General features: G+C 44.7%; 1 protein-coding gene across 2 annotated transcripts in view; it reads right to left on the reverse strand.

The window, feature by feature from the left end:
- The window catches only part of SMYD1 (SET and MYND domain containing 1), a 48533-nt gene that overhangs the window by 11731 nt on the left and 15755 nt on the right, over positions 1–21047 (reverse strand). The window contains exons 3-6 of one of the 2 annotated variants that reach the window (XM_006074743.4): positions 20091–20304; positions 18053–18183; positions 15263–15301; positions 12946–13135 (exon numbers count right to left, since the gene is read on the reverse strand). In XM_006074743.4, coding sequence (XP_006074805.3) covers positions 12946–13135; positions 15263–15301; positions 18053–18183; positions 20091–20304 — 574 coding nt within the window. The remainder of the gene's footprint in view (positions 1–12945; positions 13136–15262; positions 15302–18052; positions 18184–20090; positions 20305–21047) is intronic. The other variant, XM_006074744.4, reaches the window with a different exon arrangement.

Genomic DNA, 21047 nt, shown 5'->3' on the forward strand with positions numbered 1-21047 from the left:
CTATAGCTTTTCCAACTCCCTCATTATGTTTCTGATGCACATTGCATTTTCCATTGACCAAGTCCCTGAGCCTTGCTGCTGGGTCATGTTCCCCAGCCCAGCTCGTGCCTGGGTTTATAGACCCCAATGAAGAATCTGACATTAATCCCTGTTGTGTTTTCTCTGACATTTTGGATTCTTATTGTATTCTATCACTCAAAATGTTTGCTATTCTTCCTCTTGACTCCAAATCAATCACATATTCTATAGGTATGGCCTTGAATCTTTGCTTTCACCCAAATACTGGCCAGCACAGGGCTGAGGACAGAGGCTGAGGGTTTGACCAAAAAAAAAAAAAAAATCATACTCCAGTTTGCCACTGAAGCTCATTAAACAGGGCCCTGTGGCTATGGGCTGTCAACCCTTTCACGTGTCTCTGCATCCTGCTCGTAGTTCCTAGGATGATCAAAATGATGTCGTGGAACGTCCTTGGTGATCTGGTGGTTAAGAATCCACCTTACAAAGCAGGGACACAAGTTTGATCTCTGGTCAGGGAAATAAGATCCCACATGCCCAGGAGCAACCAAATCCGCATGACACAACTAGTGAAACACGAGTGCCACAACTACAGAGTCAGTGCCCCGCAACAAACGGCCCAGTGCCTCAGCGAGGACCGGACGCAACAAAATAAATAAACGCATGATTAAAAAAAAGGCTACCATGAAGAACTTGTTAGCTGTGAAATCTAGACCAATTAGGCTTCCTATGTTTGCCTAAGCAGTCTAGTGATCTTGTAAAACAAAAGTGAGGTTTTGATATTCAACATAATTAAGAAGCCAGTTCCCATGAAAGCATAATTTTGAAGAAAAAGTGCCAGATTTCCCAAAGACCAAAGAAAGAGTTTGCCTGCAATGCTTCCCAATATCAGAAGCTCTTTTCTGGGGGGGGAAAAAAAAAAGGTTTTTTGCTCAGGCAAATCTGATATAATTTTTTCCAAAATAAAAATATCTTTATTATTTATTCTGACTGTAAAATTAATATACTCAAACTGTAAAAAAAATAAAACATATGAAAAAAACATGGAGAAAAAAAGCAGAAATCCCCAGAACTCACCCAAAGATGGACACAGTATGCTGAGGAGTATTTTCTAATATGTATACATAGGAATAATATTTTAAATATTTAACAACTAATATAGGAAAAGCACTGACAGATCAAAGGCACAGACACATCAATAGTATGTCTACATGACCATATCAGCTTACACTGACTGATAAAGTTCTGATACACAGAACTTTGGTCCTGCATGTTCACACATGCATGAGTGTGTCTACGTCTATAGCATCATATTTTTCTAACTGGTATAGTAACATATTTCTCTCTATTGCCTGTTTTTTTTTTCACTCATTATAGTTAAATCTATGGTTTTTCCAGTAGTCATGTATGGCAATGGCACCCCACTCCAGTACTCTTGCCTGGAAAATCCCATGGACGGAGGAGCCTGGTAGGCTGCAGTCCATGGGGTAGCTAAGAGTCGGACACGACTGAGTGACTTCACTTTCACTTTTCACTTTTCACTTTGATGCATTGGAGAAGGAAATGGCAACCCACTCCAGTGTTCTTGCCTGGAGAATCCCAGGGACTGGGGAGCCTGGTGGGCATCTGTCTACGGGGTCGCACAGAGTCGGACACGACTGAAGCGATGCAGCAGCAGCAGCATCTATGGATATTAGAGTTGGACCATAAAGAAGGCTGAATGTCAAAGAATTGATGCTTTTGAACTGTGGTGCTGAAGAAGACTCTTGAGAGTCCCTTGGAGTGCAAGGAGATCAAACCAGTCAATCCTAAAGGAAATCAGTCCTGAATATTCATTGGAAGGACTGATGCTGAAACTGAAGCTCCAGTACTTTGGCCATCTGATGCGGAGAGCCGACTCATTGGAAAAGACCCTGGTGCTGGGAAATACTGAAGCAAAAGGAGAAGGGGGTGGCAGAGGTTAAATAGCATTATTGACTCCATGGGCAGGAATCTGAGGAAACTCAGGGAGACAGTGAAGGACAGGGAAGCCTGGAATGCTGCAGTCCATGGGTTTGCACAGAGTTGGACACGACTTAGTGACTGAACAGTAGATATTTCCCCATATAAATATGAAAACAAAACTACCAAGCATTTTAAAGAATTTTACAGACATTATCATGCTGCCCACATGAACAGCTCATTCATTCTGTGTTCTAAGCATAACAGTCTGGAGCGAAAGGAGCATGAGACCAATTTTCTAAGGAAAATGGTCTATCCCAGGGAAAAAAAGCCCTGTAACTGATTTCTAAAAAACAAACAAACAAAAAAAAACCTATATTGCCTTTTTAATAACTAGAATTTTCTACTGTATGAAGCTAGACTAATTTATTTAATCAAGTCTCCAAGTATCCAATTTTTTTTTTTTACCATAAGGAATTGGGGTCAACAACTCTGGTTAGATTTTCTGCTTAAATTGTTTTGTGGAGTCACCTTCCCTAAACTATCAAAAACTAACAAGAGAATGGGCATCTGTTCCCTTAAAAACAACCCTCCTCCATAGATGGAGATCGGGGTCTTCTCTCAGGCTCCCAGCTGTCTTGAGCCAGCTCTGCTGTGTTCACCTTGCAGTAGGAGAGCTGCCAACCAAGACAAGCTTGCTTCAACATCAGGATCACTTAAAGAAGTGGGATTATGTTTCTTTCTCTCCCCTCCCCTCCACTTACTTTGACTTCTGCAGAATTCTTCATTATCCCTATAATTCTAACTACCTTCATTTCCATATCCTTCTGTACCTGAAAAGTGAAAATGTCAGCCACTTAGTCATGACCAACTCTTTTTGACTCCATAGACTGTAGTTTGCCAGGCTCCTCTGTCCATGGAATTCTCCAGGCAAGAATATCGGAGTGGGTTGCCATTCCTTTTTCCAAGGGATCTTCCCAACCCAGGGATGGAACTCAGGCCTCCTGCATTGCAGGAAGATTGTTTATTGTCTGAGCTACCAGGGAAGCCTGGGCTTCCCCACAATTCTGTTTGTTTCCGTACTTGCCTCACAGCCTGACCCCAACAACTGATGCATACGTCAGTGCTCTGCCTTCTATTGGGTCTCACTCCTGGGTTATCCTTCACCTTGACCTTTGATTTGGCTGAGATTTCTGGCTGCCTTCCTGCTTGACGACCCAAATGTTGACTTCCCGCCTGAGTGCTACTCAGCCCCCTGTTAGTTAACTGGTCATGTCTTGGTCCCAGACCACATCATTTCAGTGTGTGTCTGCTTCCCTAAGCCCGTTTGAACCAACCACATTAGTGAGAGGAGTCCACATCCTGCCTGGTATGCAGAGTCCTGTTGAGTAGGGTCCAGAGGTGTAGCGTATCATCCATCCATCAAACCTAATCTTCAGTTTCACCTATCATTTATTGCCCAAGTGTTGGCTCATAAAATCCCATCTAGTTGATGACTACTAGTCTCCAAACTACTGTAAATTCCATCATATTCAAAATTCTTAGTGAATCTTCTCAGTTCAGTTCAGTTCAGTCACTCAGTCCTGTCCGACTCTTTGCGACCCCATGAATCGCAGCACGCCAGGCCTCTCTGTCCATCACCAACTCCTGGAGTTCACCCAGACTCACGTCCATTGAGTCAGTGATGCCATCCAGCCATCTCATCCTCTGTCGTCCCCTTCTCCTCCTGCCTCCAATACCTCCCAGCATCAGAGTCTTTTCCAATGAGTCAACTCTTCACACAAGGTGGCCAAAGTACTGGAGTTTCAGCTTTAGCATCATTCCTTCCAAAGAAATCCCAGGGCTGATCTCCTTCAGAATGGACTGGTTGGATCTCCTGGCAGTCCAAGGGACTCTCAAGAGTCTTCTCCAACACCACAGTTCAAAAGCATCAATTCTTTGGTGCTCAGCCTTCTTCACAGTCCAACTCTCACATCCATACGTGACCACAGGAGAAACCATAGCCTTGACTAGACGGACCTTTGTTGGCAAAGTAATGTCTCTGCTTTTTAATATGCTATCCAGGTTGGTCATAACTTTCCTTCCAAGGAGTAAGTGTCTTTTAATTTCATGGCTGCAGTCACCATCTGCAGTGATTTTGGAGCCCCAAAAATAAAGTCGGACACTGTTTCCACTGTTTCCCCATCTATTTGCCATGAACTGATGGGACCGGATGCCATGATCTTCGTTTTCTGAATGTTGAGCTTTAAGCCAACTTTTTCACTCTCCACTTTCACTTTCATCAAGAGGCTTTTTAGTTCCTCTTCACTTTCTGCCATAAGGGTGGTGTCATCTGCATATCTGAGATTATTGATATTTCTCCCGGCAATCTTGATTCCAGCTTGTGCTTCTTCCATGGAAAAGAAATGCAAAAAAGCAAAATAGCTGTCTGGGGAGGCCTTACGAACAGCTGTGAAAAGAAGAGAAGCGAAAAGCAAAGGAGAAAAGGAAAGATATAAGCATCTGAATGCAGAGTTCCAAAGAATAGCAAGAAGAGATAAGAAAGCCTTCTTCAGCGATCAATGCAAAGAAATAGAGGAAAACAACAGAATGGGAAAGACTAGGGATCTCTTCAAGAAAATTAGAGATACCAAAGGAACATTTCATGCAAAGATGGGCTCGATAAAGGACAGAAATGGTATGGACCTAACAGAAGCAGAAGATATTAAGAAGAGATGGCAAGAATACACAGAAGAACTGTACAAAATAGATGTTCACAACCCAGATAATCACGATGGTGTGATCACTGACCTAGAGTCAGACATCTTGGAATGTGAAGTCAAGTGGGCCTTAGAAAGCATCACTACGAACAAAGTTGGTGGAGGTGATGGAATTCCAGTTGAGCTATTTCAAATCCTGAAAGATGATGCTGTGAAAGTGCTGCACTCAATATGCCAGCAAATTTGGAAAACTCAGCAGTGGCCACAGGACTGGAAAAGGTCAGTTTGCATTCCAATTCCAAAGAAAGGCAATGCCAAAGAATGCTCAAACTACTGCACAATTGCACTCATCTCACACGCTAGTAAAGTAATGCTCAAAATTCTCCAAGCCAGGCCTCAGCAATATGTGAACTGTGAACTTCCAGATATTCAAGCTGGTTTTAGAAAAGGCAGAGGAACCAGAGATCAAATTGCCAACATCCGCTGGATCATGGAAAAAAGCAAGAGAGTTCCAGAAAAACATCTATTTCTGCTTTATTGACTATGCCAAAGCCTTTGACTGTGTGGATCACAATAAACTGTGGAAAATTCTGAAAGAGATGGGAATATCAGACCACCTGATCTGCCTCTTGAGAAATTTGTATGCAGGTCAGGAAGCAACAGTTAGAACTGGACATGGAACAACAGACTGGTTCCAAATAGGAAAAGGAGTACGTCAAGGCTGTATATTGTCACCCTGCTTATTTAACTTATATGCAGAGTACATCATGAATCTTCTCAAGTAATCAATAACTTGCAGGATAGACTCAGAGAATACCAAGCTGTTAGATGTCAAGAAAAATGGTACTGATGAACCTATCTGCAGGGCAGGAATAGAGACGCAGACATAGAGAACAGACCTTGGACATAGAGGAGGCAGGACAGGGTGGCATGAATTTAGAGAGTAGCAGTGAAATATATATATATCCATATGGAAAATAGACAGCTAATGGGAAGTTGCTGTATAGTGAAGGGAGGTCAACACGGTGCTCTGTGACAACCTAGAGGGGTGCGATGGGGAGATGGGGGGAGATTCAAGAGGGAGGGACATCTGCATACTTATGGCTGATTCACACCGTTGTATGGCAGAAGCCATCATAATGTCATAAAGCAATTATCCTCCAATTAAAAACAAATTTAAAAAAATAAAGTGCATCTCTTATAGAAAGCTTTTTTTTTAATCTTCTTCAATTTGATGCTGTAAGAAAAAGTGCTACTTTAAGCTCTTGAAGGGAGTTAAATTTTTTCAAGGAGGCAACTGCCAAGGTTCTCAAAACAACCTGGCTGAAAGATCAGCGCCTGTCAGCCGCGCGATCAGCGCCTGCTCAGCCGGGCGATCAGCGCCTGTCAGCCGCTTGATCCGAAAGGTTGTTAACTGACCCATGCAACATGTGATGAAGCTATTCTGAGAAGGGAAATGGGCTGTTCCACTTGGCTCTCTTTTCAGAGTAAAGGCAGGAAAGCCTGATCTGCAGATAGGATTTAAGGAACCCCTAGAGAGAGGTTCCACTCTCCAGGAGCACCAAGATTAATAGAAAACAGAGAGGAAGAGAGAGGACCAGAGGAGAAGGGGGAGGAGCTAGTGGCGAAGGGGGAGGAACCGGAGGAGGAACCAAAAGAAGAGGAGGGGAGGAAAAGAGGGACACTGGCTCCCCAAACTTGAAAAACTGAAACATTCCTATTGTGAAAACCATAGGTGAAGGCTGGAGAAAGAGGGAAAAAATAAAAAATTTAAAAAACAGCAACCTAAACAAGGAGGGTACAGAGCTACAACTGAGGGAAATTGGTGTTATTTTCTCATTTTAAAAATATTTGGTTTTTATTTTTATCCAGCTCTATATGTGTGTATATAATATATATATACACATATATATAATGTATACATATATAATGTATAATGTAACATATATATACATATATGTGTGTGTGTGTGTGTGTGTATATATATATATATGAGTCAGAAACAATTTGATGCCATCTGAAGGTTTGAAGTTGAGTCACAAAGGCTGATGTACAGAGAGGAGCTTATCAGGCTGTGATAAAGCATTATTTAAATAAATAAAAGCAATTGTGATGACATCATAGAAAAGCCTGAAGGAACTGTTAATAAGTTAGTCCAATGCCCCACTTCACAGATGAGGAAACTCCACAAGGAAGAACCTTGCCCAAGCTTAGACATTCAGGGTCACAGCCAGAATGAGAACACAGGCCTCCTAATTTTTTCTCCAGTGTCCTTTCTGCTACAATATATGGGGGGTGGGAGGGTGGGGGGCTGTGGTGGGGGCAGAGGGAGGCAGTGAAAGTGTTAGTCACTCAGTCGTGTCTGACTCTTTGTGACCCCATGGACTGCAGCTTGCCAGGCTCCTCTGTCCATGGAATTCTCCAGGCAAGAATACTGGAGTGGATAGCCATTCCCTTCTCCAGGGATATTTCCAACCCAGGGATCAAACCCAGGTCCCCGCATTGCAGGCTGATTCTTTACTGTCTGAGTCAACATGAAAACCCAAGTTATTGTTATTTCTTTATTTTAATAGAGAAACCATTTTGATATAAAAATAATAAAAAGCTTTTGCTTTGAATCCAGGTCAGTTCAAGCAGAAATCATTGATGTTTTGTATCAAGAGAGATGTCAGCTCTTCAATTCAGATTGGAAGATGTGGGCATATGGTCACCATCTGGTAGCAGCTTATCTAAAGTGAAGAGGCAGGAACTAACAGCCACACATCACCTACTTAACTATTGGTACTGCCAGGTAAATATCAAAAAATTCAAAAGCCTGTATGGGAGGGGAGTTTGGAGGAGAATGGATACATGTGTATGTATAGCTGGGTTGCTCCGCTGTGCACCTGAAACTAACACAACATTGCTAATTGGCTATACTCCCATAAAAAATAAAAAGAAGAAATGGAAAAAAGAAAAAACAACACATCTGATTTCAGAATCTTAAAATGTAACTATAGATTTTGGGGTGTGTATAAGGATATTTTCCTAAAAATGTATAAAATATGCAAAAATATTAAAATCTACATGTACAGTGTATTATATGAGCATAGATGGGTCCTTTCAGGAGAAGTAAATGGGAAATAAATTAATTAGTACTAATGAACTCAAAGGGGCTTCCCAGGTGGCACTAGTGGTAAAGAGTCAGCCTGACAATACAGAAGACATAAAGAGACACAGGTTTGATCCCTGGGTCGGGGAGACTCCCTGAAGGAGGGCATGGCAACCTACTCCAGTATTCTTGCCTGGGAAATCCCATGGACAGTGGAGCCTGGCAGGCTACAGCTCACAGGGTCGCAAAGAGTCAGACACACTGAAGCAACTTAGCACGCATGCAATGAACTCAAAATAAATAAGAAACAGATATTCCATATCATAATAAGTAATTCCTGTTTCTTATCTTGGAGAAGGCAATGGCACCCCACTCCAGTACTCTTGCCTGGAAAATCCCACGGATGGAGGAGCCTGATAGGCTGTAGTCCATGGGGTCGCTAAGAGTCGGACACGACTGAGCACCTTCACTTTCACTTTTCACTTTCATGCATTGGAGAAGAAAATGGCAACCCACTCCAGTGTTCTTGCCTGGAGAATCCCAGGGACAGGGGAGCCTGGTGGGCTGCCATCTATGGGGTCGCACAGAGTTGGACACGACTGACGAGACTTAGCAGCAGAAGCAGCAGCAGTTTCATATCTAATTTATTTTGAGTTCATTTGTACTAATTAATTTATAATTAAACTAATACCTTAACTTGGTTTCTATAAAAAGAAATTTCAAAAGAGTCAAAGAAATAACTACAGTTATTTCATTTAATTTCAGAAGGGAGAAAAGAAGGTCTTGCCTCTTAAAAATTAGGTAGTGGTAGAAGCAAGTTATGAAAAAATTACTCAGATCCAGGCAGCAGGCGGGAAGGCTGGCTAGCTTGCAGATAAGACACACGTTAACCTGCAGGTTCTGGAAGGTCAGGGTAAGGGTGGACCCAGGAGCTTATTCCTTTCTGTACCTCCTGTGGTACTGAGCTCAGTGCCCCATACATACAAGCCATTACACCTTTCCTGGAATATAGAACCTTAGATTCTGTGAAAATGGGGTTGTTCCTATAATGAGCACATTCCTGGGACTTCCCTGGTGGTGCAGTGGATAAGAGTTTGCCTGCCAATGTAGGGGACATGGGTTCAATCCCTGGTCTGGGAAGATTCCACATGCCACTGAGCAACTAAGCCTGAGCACCATAACTACTGAGTCTGCGTGCTGCAACGACTGACACCCGAGTGCCCTAGAGCCTGGAGTAGCTCCCACTCACCGCAACTCAACGAGAGAAAGCCCACATGCAGCAATGAAGACCCAGCATAATCAAAAATAAATAAATAAATAAACAATTTTTTAAAAAGAACACATTCCTGAGTGTTTTGTATCCTGCCCTGTATCGAGACTGACTTCTGCCTGCACACACATGTGGGTACGCATATCTGTGTGAGTGCATGTGTCCCTTCTAATTTTAATAATTAAATAAATGTAATTTTAATTTGCATACAGTGCTACATTCCCCTCCCAAATTCAATTCAAATGTTTCAGTTCTAACCCCTAGTACCTCAAAATGTGACCTTATTTAGAAATAGGGTCAGTGCAGGTGTAATTAATTAAGATGGGGTCATACTTAATTAAGGGTGGCCCCTTCATCCAATGGCACTGGTGTTCTCATAAACAGAATGCCAGATAAAGAGAAAGATACACTCATGAGGGGAAGACCATGGAAAGAGGCCTAGGCCCGTCTACCATCTAAGGAAAGAGGCCTAGAGCAGATACTCCCTTCATAGCCCTCAATAGGAACCATTCCAGCCAAGACCTTGATTTCAAATTTTAGCCTCCAGAACTGGGAAACAATACATTTCTATTGTAAGCCACCCAGTTTGGGGTCCTGGGTGTTATGGCAGCCCTAGGAAACAAATTCATATGTCAATGTTTGGCCCCTTAACTCTTTTCCCTTAAGAAATAGGGCTCAGACTTCCCTGGTGGCACAGTGGATAAGAATCCACCTGCCAATGCACGGGACACGGGTTTGACCCCTGGTCCGAGAAGATTCCATATGCCACACAGCAGCTAAAGCCCACGTGCCACAACTACTAAGCCTGCACTCTATAGTGCCCAAGCCACAACTGCGGAGCCTGCGTGCCACAACTACAAAAGCATCCAGAGCATGTGCTCTGAAACAAGAGCAGCCACCACAACGAGAAGCCTGAGCACTGCAACGAAGGGTTGCCCCTGCTCACAACTAGAGAATGCCTGTGCGCTGCAAGGAAGACCCGGCCCCACCAAATATAAATAAATAAACGATTTTTAAAAAAGAAACAGAGCTCAGCTAATCACAGTAGCTAAGATGCAGAAACAACCTAAATGTCCATCAACAGATGAATGAATAAAGAAGACGTGGTGCCTATATACAATGAAATATTACTCAGGGACTTAAAAAGAATGAAATAATGCCACGTGCAGCTCCATGGATGGACCTAGAGATTATCATACTAAGTGAAGTAAGCCAGAAAGAGAAAGACAAATACTATATGGTACCTCTTACATGTGGAATCTAAACTATGAGATGAATGAACTTGTCTACAAAATAGAAACAGACTCACAGACATAGAGAACAGGGTTATGGTTGCCAAGGGGGTGGGGAGGGAAGGATTGGGAGTTTGAGGCTGGCAGATGCAAACTATTATTTATAGAATGAATAAACAACGAAGTCCTCCTACATAGCACAGGAAACTATATTTAGTATCCTATGATAAACCATAATGGGAAAAACATGAAAAAGAATTATGTGTGTGTGTATAGGCTTCCCAGGTAGCACTAGTGGTAAAGAACCTGCCTGCCAAGCCAGGAGACACAGGTTCTATCCCTGGATCAGGAAGATCCCCTAGAGCAGGGCATGGCAACCCACTCTAGTACTCTTGCCTGGAAAATCCTACGGACAGAGAAGTTTGGCAGGCAGCAGTCCAGAGGGTCACACAGAGCTGGACATGACTGAAGCGACTTAGCATGCACACACACATGTATAACTGAATCATTTTGCTGTATACCAAAGACTAACACAACACTGTAAATCAGTTATACTTCAATTAAAAAATAATAAATGAAAAAAAAAAAGAAATAGAGCTCCTTTCATATTTGTACATAAAGATATACCTCATCAGTTTTAGTGACTTTGAGGTATTGCCCTAACTTAAATATTTCCCTATTGGTTATTTAGGTATTATTCAATATTTTGTTGTTCCCAACAATGCCACAGTGTCCTATCTCTTTATACATATACCCATGCATGTATACAAGTATATCTGCAGGGTAATTCTTAGAACAGCTTGGCCAAAGGGTAAAAATATTATCTATTAAAAATAAAAATAAGCTAGTGGCAAAAAAAAAAAAATGTCTAGAATAGCCTGGGGATGAGAGAAATGAGTGGGGGACAGTAGCACTGATGCTGTAAGTAACTGAGTGGGTCCCACCATCTGAACCTAGAAGTCAATTTTGTTTGTAGCCTTTGCTGTAACCAGAGACAAGTTTCTGCCAACACACAGGATGCAGCATATGTGTGCGTGCTCAGTCACTTCAGTCATGTCCAACTCTTTGCGACCCTATGGACTATGGTCTGCCAGGCTCCTCTGTCCGGGGGTTCTCCAGGCAAGAATACTGCAGTGGGTTGCCATGCTCTCCTCCAAGGGATCTTCCCAACCCAGGGATCAAACCCAAGTCCCTTATGTCTCCTGCTTTGGCAGGTGGGTTCTTTATAGTAGTGCAACCTGGGAACCCCAATAGGATACAGAAGTTAAGTTAATTCACAAGTATATTTGTGTCTTCAAATGCACTGATGGATTGTGCATTATACAGAAGTACTGAGTTAGTGTCTCCAAGGAGTCTGGCGCCCAGTTAAAAACCTATATGTGCTTTTTTCAGATCTGACTATAAGCTGTACCTGGCAGGCCACACAGGTAGGAGGGAAAGCTGCCCTCCCCATGAAAGACTTGGTGCAAGGCCAGTGCACCGCCGTCTCTGAAGGGAGGTGCAGTCAAGGGCTCAGGCCTGTCCTGGCAGGTCACACTCTTCACATATGGGCATTCCTGACCCAGGTGCCTTCATTCTTAAGTCTCTCTCTTTTTATAGTTGATTAACTGAGGTCTTGAGGTCTTCTTCAGGAGCCTCTACTGAGGCCTGCTTATTGTGAAAGTGGAGTTGGGGGAGATTTTTTCTTTTTTAGTATTTTCTTGGCCACACCACATAGCATGTAGGATCTTAGCTCCCGGACTGAGGATGGAACCCATACCCCATGCATTGGAAGCATGGAGCCTTAACCACCGGACCACCAGGGAAGTCCCTGGGGGATTTTGAGACATGCTTCCTCATTCTGACTCTGTATCCCAGACTTTTCTACTCCTAACTCTTCCCCCACCTCCCACCCCCTCACTCACATGCCTCAGGGTCCATAAAACTGTGGGGCCTTCAGTTCTGGGTCCCTCAGCAGTGAGTCAACCCTCACATCTGTGCTGATCTACCTGACCCTCCACCTGTGTGCCTTCCCATGGGGGGAAAATGGACTAGGGGAATCGGCGCCCACTCCAGTCTCAGCCTCATGCTTTACCATTACAGGTAAGCGATTAAAAGCTTGCTGCTTTAATTGGCCATTTTGTCACCTAGCAGCCTAGCTCTCCCAATTCAGCAAGCCCCTGACCTCCTTGTTGATAAGACTTTCAATGCTCAGTGGTCTCACCATTGATGAGGAAAGAGCTACTTAGGAGGTAAACGTTTTAACCAATCTAAATATTGCCTGGTCTGCACATTGCCCATTTCCATAAGACTAGGAACATATCTGTGATAATCTGACAACAAATCTCCTTGCCCATCTGGTCTCTCTATGAGAAACTCTCCACATCACTTAATGTGCAAGGGGGCAAGAAGAGGAACTTAAATTTACTAAGTGTCTACTCTATGCCATTTCCTTTACATAGATCATCCTGTTTAATCCTCATAACAGCCCCTCACAGTGGATGTCATGTTCCTATTTTACAATTGAGAAAACAGAGTTACTTCCCCAAGTTCAAAAACCTGGCAAGCAGTGGCACCAAGACACTAGCTAGGACCCATCTGTGGTGCTCTGTCCACAAATCAGCAAGGCAAGGGCACCTTGGTTAGCTGGGGAATCCACCCTTGTCCGGCTCTTGAGGAAGATGCCCAAAAGCACCCCAGTAGTGGGGCTGCGTGTACCTTCGGGTTGTCTTTCACCCCCAGGAAGAGGTCATCCTTCAGCCCCTTCTGGCAGTGCGCACACGTGCAGTCAAAGTAGTACTGTCTCTTCAGCTGCTTCTTGCGTTCTTCACTGATGTTAAGGAAGTCGATATAGGACACCGTCAGCTCCTCTCCTTCTGAGATTTTGCCCAGGGCTCGGAGCTCAATTCTGGACCAAGGTAAAGAAGAGTCAATCAAATCCAGGGTGGGATATATGCTCTTCAAGGTTTCAAGGAGTTGAACCTCAAAGACAACTTCCACTAACACTCTGAGAAAACATTCCTCCAAAAGGGGCAATTGTGACATAAAGGACGGTTTTCTGAATAGGTCTGCTCTACTTGTCATAACAATCAAATCTGCTCCATTCAGTCTGTTGCTCTGGAATCAGCTCAAATAGACTCCCAGTAGAGAGCTGGGCTTGGTCATAAAAGCATATGAAGCTTCCATGTCTGCAATTATCCCTGTGCATTTAGCCACTGACTGTAACAAAGGAAAGGAGAAATAATAAGGTACAAACTTCAAACAAGAGAAGACTTAATAGTCATGTCTGGTTGGTCAAGGACTGCTTTTCTCAGAAACACACATATTCAGTTACCCACAATCTTAGCCTATTTTGTGTCTAATTATAAGGCCTGGCCTATCTAAACTTTTGGTCCAATGGTTCAGGCCAACATTAAATGAGGAGAGTTATGCTTGGAGATCTCTAAAGGCAACTAAAGGCTGGCTCTTTAGTAGCCCACTGCATTTTTCACTTTTTTGTTTACTTGGGGACATGGATTTGGGGTTGAAGGTGGGTTAGAAAGAGCAGATGACATTTCAACCACCTTCCAGCCTAGACCTGAGCCTCCAGTTACCTACAGCACTACACACCTCACCATGTAATAGAGACAGAATGTGCTGAAGACAAAAGGCCGCTGCACAACTGACACCCAGCTAAGCCAAACCAGCAGAGACCAGCCCGTGGGCCTCTCAGCCATGCATCTTCTACCCACAAGGCCAGAAGCTATGGAAAGAGTAGTGAGCCCAGCAAACTGTGCTTCTGTATCTAAGCTGTGCTCCTGTATCTCCCTAAGATCCTGGCACCTTCCTTCCCAGAGAGAACCCATCACCTAGAGAGTGAGTGGCAGGATGCGGAGGGCTAGGAAAGCATCAGCAGAGAGGTCCACAGTCATTCCCTTCACCTCCCAGAGAGGCTGAGTCAGATGCCATGTGAAAGGCAGGTGATGGTATCAGTCAGAGGCAACCCCTTCCACATGTTCTGAGGTGACAGCCCAGCAAGGAACAGCTGAATGGCAGTGACACCTGTGTCCAGGTATCTGAGGTGACTACTTCTCTCACAGTGGGGTACACTGCGATGCCCAATAAATGTGATCATACACACACACACACACACTCACACAACTTATATGGAGACCGGCAAAATTGTCACCTTTAGTCCCTTGTTTCCTTTCATCTCCACCCTAATTTTTGACTGTTACTGAAGGAGTGAGGCCCGGTGTGCTGCGATTCATGGGGTCGCAAAGAGTCAGACATGACTGAGCGACTGAACTGAACTGAACTGAAGGAGTGAAAAGAAAAAGGAGAGAAGGGCAAGATGGCCTACTCGCAGCTCTGCTTAGAATCCTAATATGTCCTAGCTGCAGGGCATTGACCTTCTCATTTTACAGATGAGGATGCTGATACCCAGAGAGATGAAGTAACTTCCCTGAAGGTCCCACAGCACTTTGGCAACGGGGCCAAGATTTTGAACTCAAGAGCTTTATCATATCATACTGGCCATTAATTCATGGTTGGCCCAGAAGCCGTAAAGAGAATATATGAATAAATACTTACCAAAAACATCATAATTACAGATACCATTTTTAGAACTAGTCTGAGTGTGAAATTGGAGGTTATGAACAAACACACAGTCCTTTAGTAGGTCAGTAATATCAACAGTCCTCATTTCATGGTAAACAGGGTTTAGAGGAATCATGTGTGTTTTTCTAAGAAGATGTGGACTGGAAGGGACTGTCATACTTTGGGGTTGGAGGAGAGAAAGAAATGAGGAGTAAAAGAGAAGGAAGAAAGGGAGCAAAAGCAAGCACAGCACAGAAGGTAGTGGTGGGTGAGGAACAAGATGATTAACATAAATGCATTAAACATACAGCATTCAGCAAAGATGAGATTTGGGGGAGCGGACAGGCATTACAGACAGACAGCAACCAAGGGGTCTCAGGAAGGGGCATTCCCAGCAAATCAGGCAAGTGAGGGAGATGGGTCAGAGGAACAGGGAGGTTTTCAAAGACTGACCCACCTCATCTGGGTGTGAAACATGGATTTCACTGCCTCATGACTGAAAAACAAAACAGACACCCAAATGGAAATCATTATCATCGGCTCGTCCCATACAGCTAGCAACAGTGCACAGCATTCCAGGTTACGCCATCAAAGCTTTGGCCAGCACAACCAACTCTCTCCCAACCCCTTCTAGCTGAGCTCCCTTGGCAAGATGTAGCCTGGTATAATGGAAAGTACATTTGATATGAAATGAGAAGTTCTGGGTTCAAAAGGACTCAGCCTTGGGCAAGTTACTTCCCTTCCCTGGGCCTTGATGTTTTCATCTGTAAGCTAACAACAAGACTGTCATAAGACAATGAATTCAAAAGTAGAGGGCTACCATATTTGTCAACGGCAGGGCAAAAAAAAACATGTGAACCATTCATGAAAGATGCTCCTGGTTGCCCAGGCAAATTTGAACACCAAATCATGGGCAAATCGGGCTTAGAGTAGCCCTTCAGAGCCTTAGGGTCTTCTGAGTGGTTCGCCAATAGGGCTTCAGCTTCAAGTCACCAGCAGCATTGCCACCAAGAAGCAGAATCAAAAAATCCTTGGATGGTTTACTCTGGCTAATTTCTCTTTAAAATGAAAGATTGAGGGCAAGAGGAAAAGGGGGCAACAGAGAATGAGATCGTTGGAGGGCATCATCTACTCAATGGACATGAGTTTGAGCAAACTCCAGGAGATAGCGCAGGACAGGGAAACCTGGCGTGCTGCAGTCCATGGTGTCACAAAGAGTTGGACAGGACTAAGCGACTGGACAACATCAATTTCTCTTTTAATGAAATAAATGTTCCTGCAGGCATTCTTTTCCATAAATAAGTAAAGTGCTAAAAAATCATATGGGAAGCTACATATTATTATCCCTCTAAACAAGCATCTTGGGCATAAGGGTGGCCTCTTTTGATGTCTGTCTTGGGAAGAGTTTGAATGTGTCTGGAGACCAGTCACAGAAGTAGTATGTAAAAATTGCTGGGATTAGAATTGGACTCCTAACACCACAACAAGTATTCTTTCCACTATGGCAGGCACCTAGACTGTTACTGCAAAGTCACCTTCTCTCACACAACAGCCAAGAAGCTCAGGTACCACATGCCTGCTCAAAATTAGAGGATGCATCGAAGCCAGAGTGGACACCGGTGATGATCTGAAGAAAGGGCCCCTCAGGTTTATATGGTAGGGACAAGAAGGACACTGGCTCACCACCACTTATGGGAGGGGTACCCAGAAAGACCAGTCCCACTTATGAATTTGATCCTCCCTGCCTACCAGGGTAACTCCAGACCCCAGTCCTTCTGGGGAGGATTCCATGAAGTCCAGGCCAGGGACCCCAAGAAGTTTAGGAAGGGAAACACAAATATACTGGGAAAAGATTGTCATCTGGGTCCAAAATAAACTTTCCTGTCTTGAGGGACTTTCTCAAGTGCTCAAAAGCCTAGTGTCATGCATGACTTTGTTTCAGAATTAGGAAGGAAAAAGGAAATAAGAGTCCAGGCTCCACTGGAGCATAAGCTTGTTTCTTGGCTGAGAACCAGAAACCATTATTTCTGGGGGGAAACCTGCTCATTGTTGATGGCTGATAGTCAACTTACATCTTCATAACAGCTTGTCTCTAACAGTAAAAGAAATATTTCTTAGGCCTTATATCCCCAGTAGCTCAGACAGTACAGAATCTGCCTACAATGCAGGAGACCCGGCTTCCATCCCTGGGTGAGGAAGACTCCCTGGAGAAGGGAATGGCTACCCACTCCAATATTCTTGCCTGAAGAATCCCATGGATAGAGGAGCCTGGTGAGCTGCAATCCATGAGGTCACAAAGACAGACACCAACTGAGTGACTAACAGTTTTCTTTATATCCCCAAAGCTCCCCCTGTCTGAACCATGGCCAACCTGGATTCATCATGTTTTCTGACTCTTCTCCATTTGCACCCCACCCCAAATTCTGTTCTCTGCCCTTCAGTCCTCTGATCTGTGCCTTCCAGGGGGCGAGGGTGACCTCTGAAGTTTTCATAACCAGATTCTTTGGTCATCTGGCTTCTGGTTTAGCCAATGGGAGGAGATCAGAAGGTGGGAGGAGAGAGAAATTGGGGGTATTTAGTGTCTTGGCTCCCTCTCTGCCTGACCACGGTTCCAGCTGTGGCTGGTTTCTCTACAGGCACAGCTGAGCTGTTGGGCTGGGGGACAAACGGCTCCCTCCCATGGCTACAGCTCTCATCAGCCACAGGAACTGCACTTCCTCCATCACCCCTCCAGGTCTAGAGGCGGTCATGATTTCATGTTGCTGCCCAGACCCTGGACACCTCACCATTCTTTTGTCAGTTTCTTCAGCTTTACCCACACTTCTATCAATTGTCCTTTTATTAAATTCTCTTAGGGTAACCCTTGAGTGCACCTTCTGATTTCTGCTGGTAACTTGACTAACACATGCTCCTGACAGGCGCCTTCTTGGCCAATGATGCTCTGCAATGACCCCTAGATAGAAAATCTCAGGCTTCAAGTTCGAAATTACATAGTAGTTAGAGGTTTATTTAACGTATCTCAGCCACCTCGAGAAATATACAAAGACTCAGAAATCACTTTGCTACCTTCCTCATTACATTTTTCCTCTCTACACTTATTCTGGAATAAAATTTCAATTTTCTATTCAAATGAAATCCATGCTAGTTCAGGTCCAACAGTTTACTTTTGGTTTAAGTCAAGTGTAGAGATGATACCCTACTGTCTCCCCATCCCTAGCACACCAACCCAAGTTAAAGACATACTCACTTGCCATTGTTAAATATGACAGTGCAGTTGGGCCAACAGTCATGGTTCACCAGGGCCAGGTTGGGGAAGACGCCCACGCCCACAGCCTGCAGGCCCCTCTGGTCACTGAGTGTGAAACCATTGCAATTAATCTGCCCAGTAGAAAAGATGAGAGTCAGCTAACAGACCAGACATAGACTTGGTGCAGAACACTAACCAGCTGTTGAAAGTATTTTAAAAATAGAAAACCTGGTCTCATTCTGGAAATGCTTAGAGAGTTTGGAAACAAAACAGTTAGTCTCCTGATCTCTATGTGATTCCAAATGACCCTCCAGATTAGTACCATGCGAGAGTCTCAATTTGCACCATTACCTTGAAAGTCTAGGGTAGCTGTAGTCTTAAAAAGTCCAAGATGGGAATTCTCTTGTAGCCCAGTGATTAAGACTCATTTCCTTCACTGCCATGGGCAGGGGTTTGGTCCCCGGTTGGGATATAGGATCTCACAAGCTACACAGCAGTGCCAGAAAAAGCCCCGAACTTCCTCTTGTGTTGCAGAGATTGTGTACAATAATAAAATAATATCTGGGACACTGGGATGGTTAATTTTATGTCAAGTTGGCTGGGCTGTGGTGACCAGATATTTGGTTAAACATGATTCTGTATGTTTCTAAAAGGTGTTCTTTGGATGAGGTGAACATTTAAATTGGGAGGCTTGGCGTAAAGCAGGTTAGCCTGCACAATGGGGGTGGGCCTCATATAATCAGTCAAAGACCTTCATAGAGCCAGACTGATTCCCCAAGTAAGAAGGAATTCTTTCAGCAGACTGCCTTTGTACTTGAAACACAATTCTCCTTTTTGGGTCTTCAGCCTACTGGGCTACCAGAAGCCCCTACAATCACAAGAGGCAGTTCATTAAATCTCTTTCTCACTCGCTCTCTCTTTCTACACACACACACACACACACACACCCTCGTGGTTCTGTTTCTCTGGAAAACTCTACTACAGAAGCACTGGCACGTGGGGAGGACTCTGAGGTGCTGAGCACGATCATACTATTTTATTACGAGAACTCCCTCCTCAGCCCACTCACCAGCAGCCCAGCAGGCACTCAGCCTGCCAGATGGGAGACAAGTTCCCACAGCCCACAGCCTGAGTCTGCTGACCCACTGGGCTCCCATCCCCTCCTCCCTCACGGCTTCAGAAGGCCTGGATTTGTGGCTCAAGACAGAGCCCTCCAGAAAGCCCCTACTCTCCTCTCCCTGGGTCCCCATGATCAGCCCATTAGATCTGGAAAAAGGAAGAATCTTATTTCCAAAGTGTCTGGTCGGCAAGAAGAAATAGTGATTGGATCTTCATTTTCTTTTCTTTCAAGATTTGGGGGGTGGAGGGAGGTGGACCATGTTTAATCTTTATTGAATTTATTACAATATTGTTTCTGTTGTTCTGGTTTTTTTGGCCATGAGGCATGTGGGGGTCTTAGCTCCCTGACTATGGATGAAACCCATGCCCCCTGCATTGAAAGACAAAGTCTCAAGCACTGGACCACCAGGGAAGTCCCCCTGGGTCTTCATTTTCAATGTGGAGTAGAGAAAGTATAGAAGTGCAGATGAACAAGAAAGTAAATCACCATCTAAATATGCGGTGGGAGATAAAGAGTAGTTTTCAGGTGGGATGTTGGTTTCAGACCCCACAGGAATGACCTCATAGTAAAACAAGACCAGAAAGAGAACTGAGTGAGAGCTACTCATCTAAGGCCTCCTTTGCCCTCCAGAGCTTTTCTTGGCCTCCCCAGTCCACACTTTATCTTTTGATGCAGATCATTTTTAAAGTGTTTATTGAATTTGCTACAACATTGCCTGTTTTTTATTTTTTTTTTTGTCATGTGTGATCTTAGCTCCACAACCAGGGATTGAACCTGCACCCCCTGCTTCGGAAGGGGAAGTATTGACCACTGGATCACGAGGGAAGTCCCTCCCCTTCCTCTCTGACCTGGCAGCGCTGGGGTCGCTGGCCCATCTCCACCCCACCCCATCCCCACGTTGAGCGAACTCTTACGCACCACGCCGAAGATATGGGAGATGTACTGCATGCTGAACTGCTGGCTCTGCGGCGGCCAGTACTGCAGGAACGTGTCCACGTCCAGCCGCAGCTCCTTCTGCTCCTCCTCCCCGAAGTGCTCCACGTGGTTCTGCAGGTCGTCCACGGAGACCAGGCAGCCCTCGGTGAGCCCGCTACCCTCTCTCTCCACCCGCCACATGATGCGTGCCGCCAGCCTGTGCAGAAGGGTGGAGTGAGTGAGGCCTTACTGTGATCATTCTTTCCACATCCACTTGTGGAGTGCCTCCTGCTGCCTGGCGCAGTGTCGGGCTCAAGGTAACAGTTCTGAACTAGATGGATGAAATTTCTTGTGTTGTGAAGCGTCTTAGAGTGGTGGTTGGTGGTTTAGTCACGAAGTCCTGTCTGACTCTTGCAATTCCGTGGACTGTAGCCCTCCAGATTCCTCTGTCCATGGGATTTCCCAGGAAAGAATACTGGAGTGGATTGCCATTTCCTTCTCCAGGGGATCTTCCCCACCCAGGGATCAAACTCACGTCTCCTGCATTGCAGGTGGATTCTTCACTGACTGAACTATGAGGGAAGCCCTCTTAGAGTCGGGGAGACCTAAGTTGAAAAGATAATCTAAACTAGTGCTAAGTGCTATGCCCAAAATCAAACAGGGTGACCTGAGTGGGAGGGGGAGGGGAAGCCAAGGTGCTCAGGGGAGGCTGGAGGAGGCACACGGGACTGCCAGTGGGGTGAACAGGAGCCAACTCTGTGTAGATGGGGAAAGAGCAGCGAATACAATGGCCCTAAAGAGAGAGAGAGCGTGGCATGATTAGAAGCAGCAAAATGGGGACTTCCCTAGTGGTCCAGTGGTTAAGACTATGAACTTCCACAACAGGAGACATGGGTTCAGTCCCTGGTTGGGGACTGCATGCTGCAGGATCCAGTGAAAAGAAGCAGGGGGAAAAAGAAA

The sequence above is a fragment of the Bubalus bubalis genome, chromosome 12 (genome assembly GCF_019923935.1).
Source record: "Bubalus bubalis isolate 160015118507 breed Murrah chromosome 12, NDDB_SH_1, whole genome shotgun sequence".
NCBI classification, from domain to species: domain Eukaryota; kingdom Metazoa; phylum Chordata; class Mammalia; order Artiodactyla; family Bovidae; genus Bubalus; species Bubalus bubalis.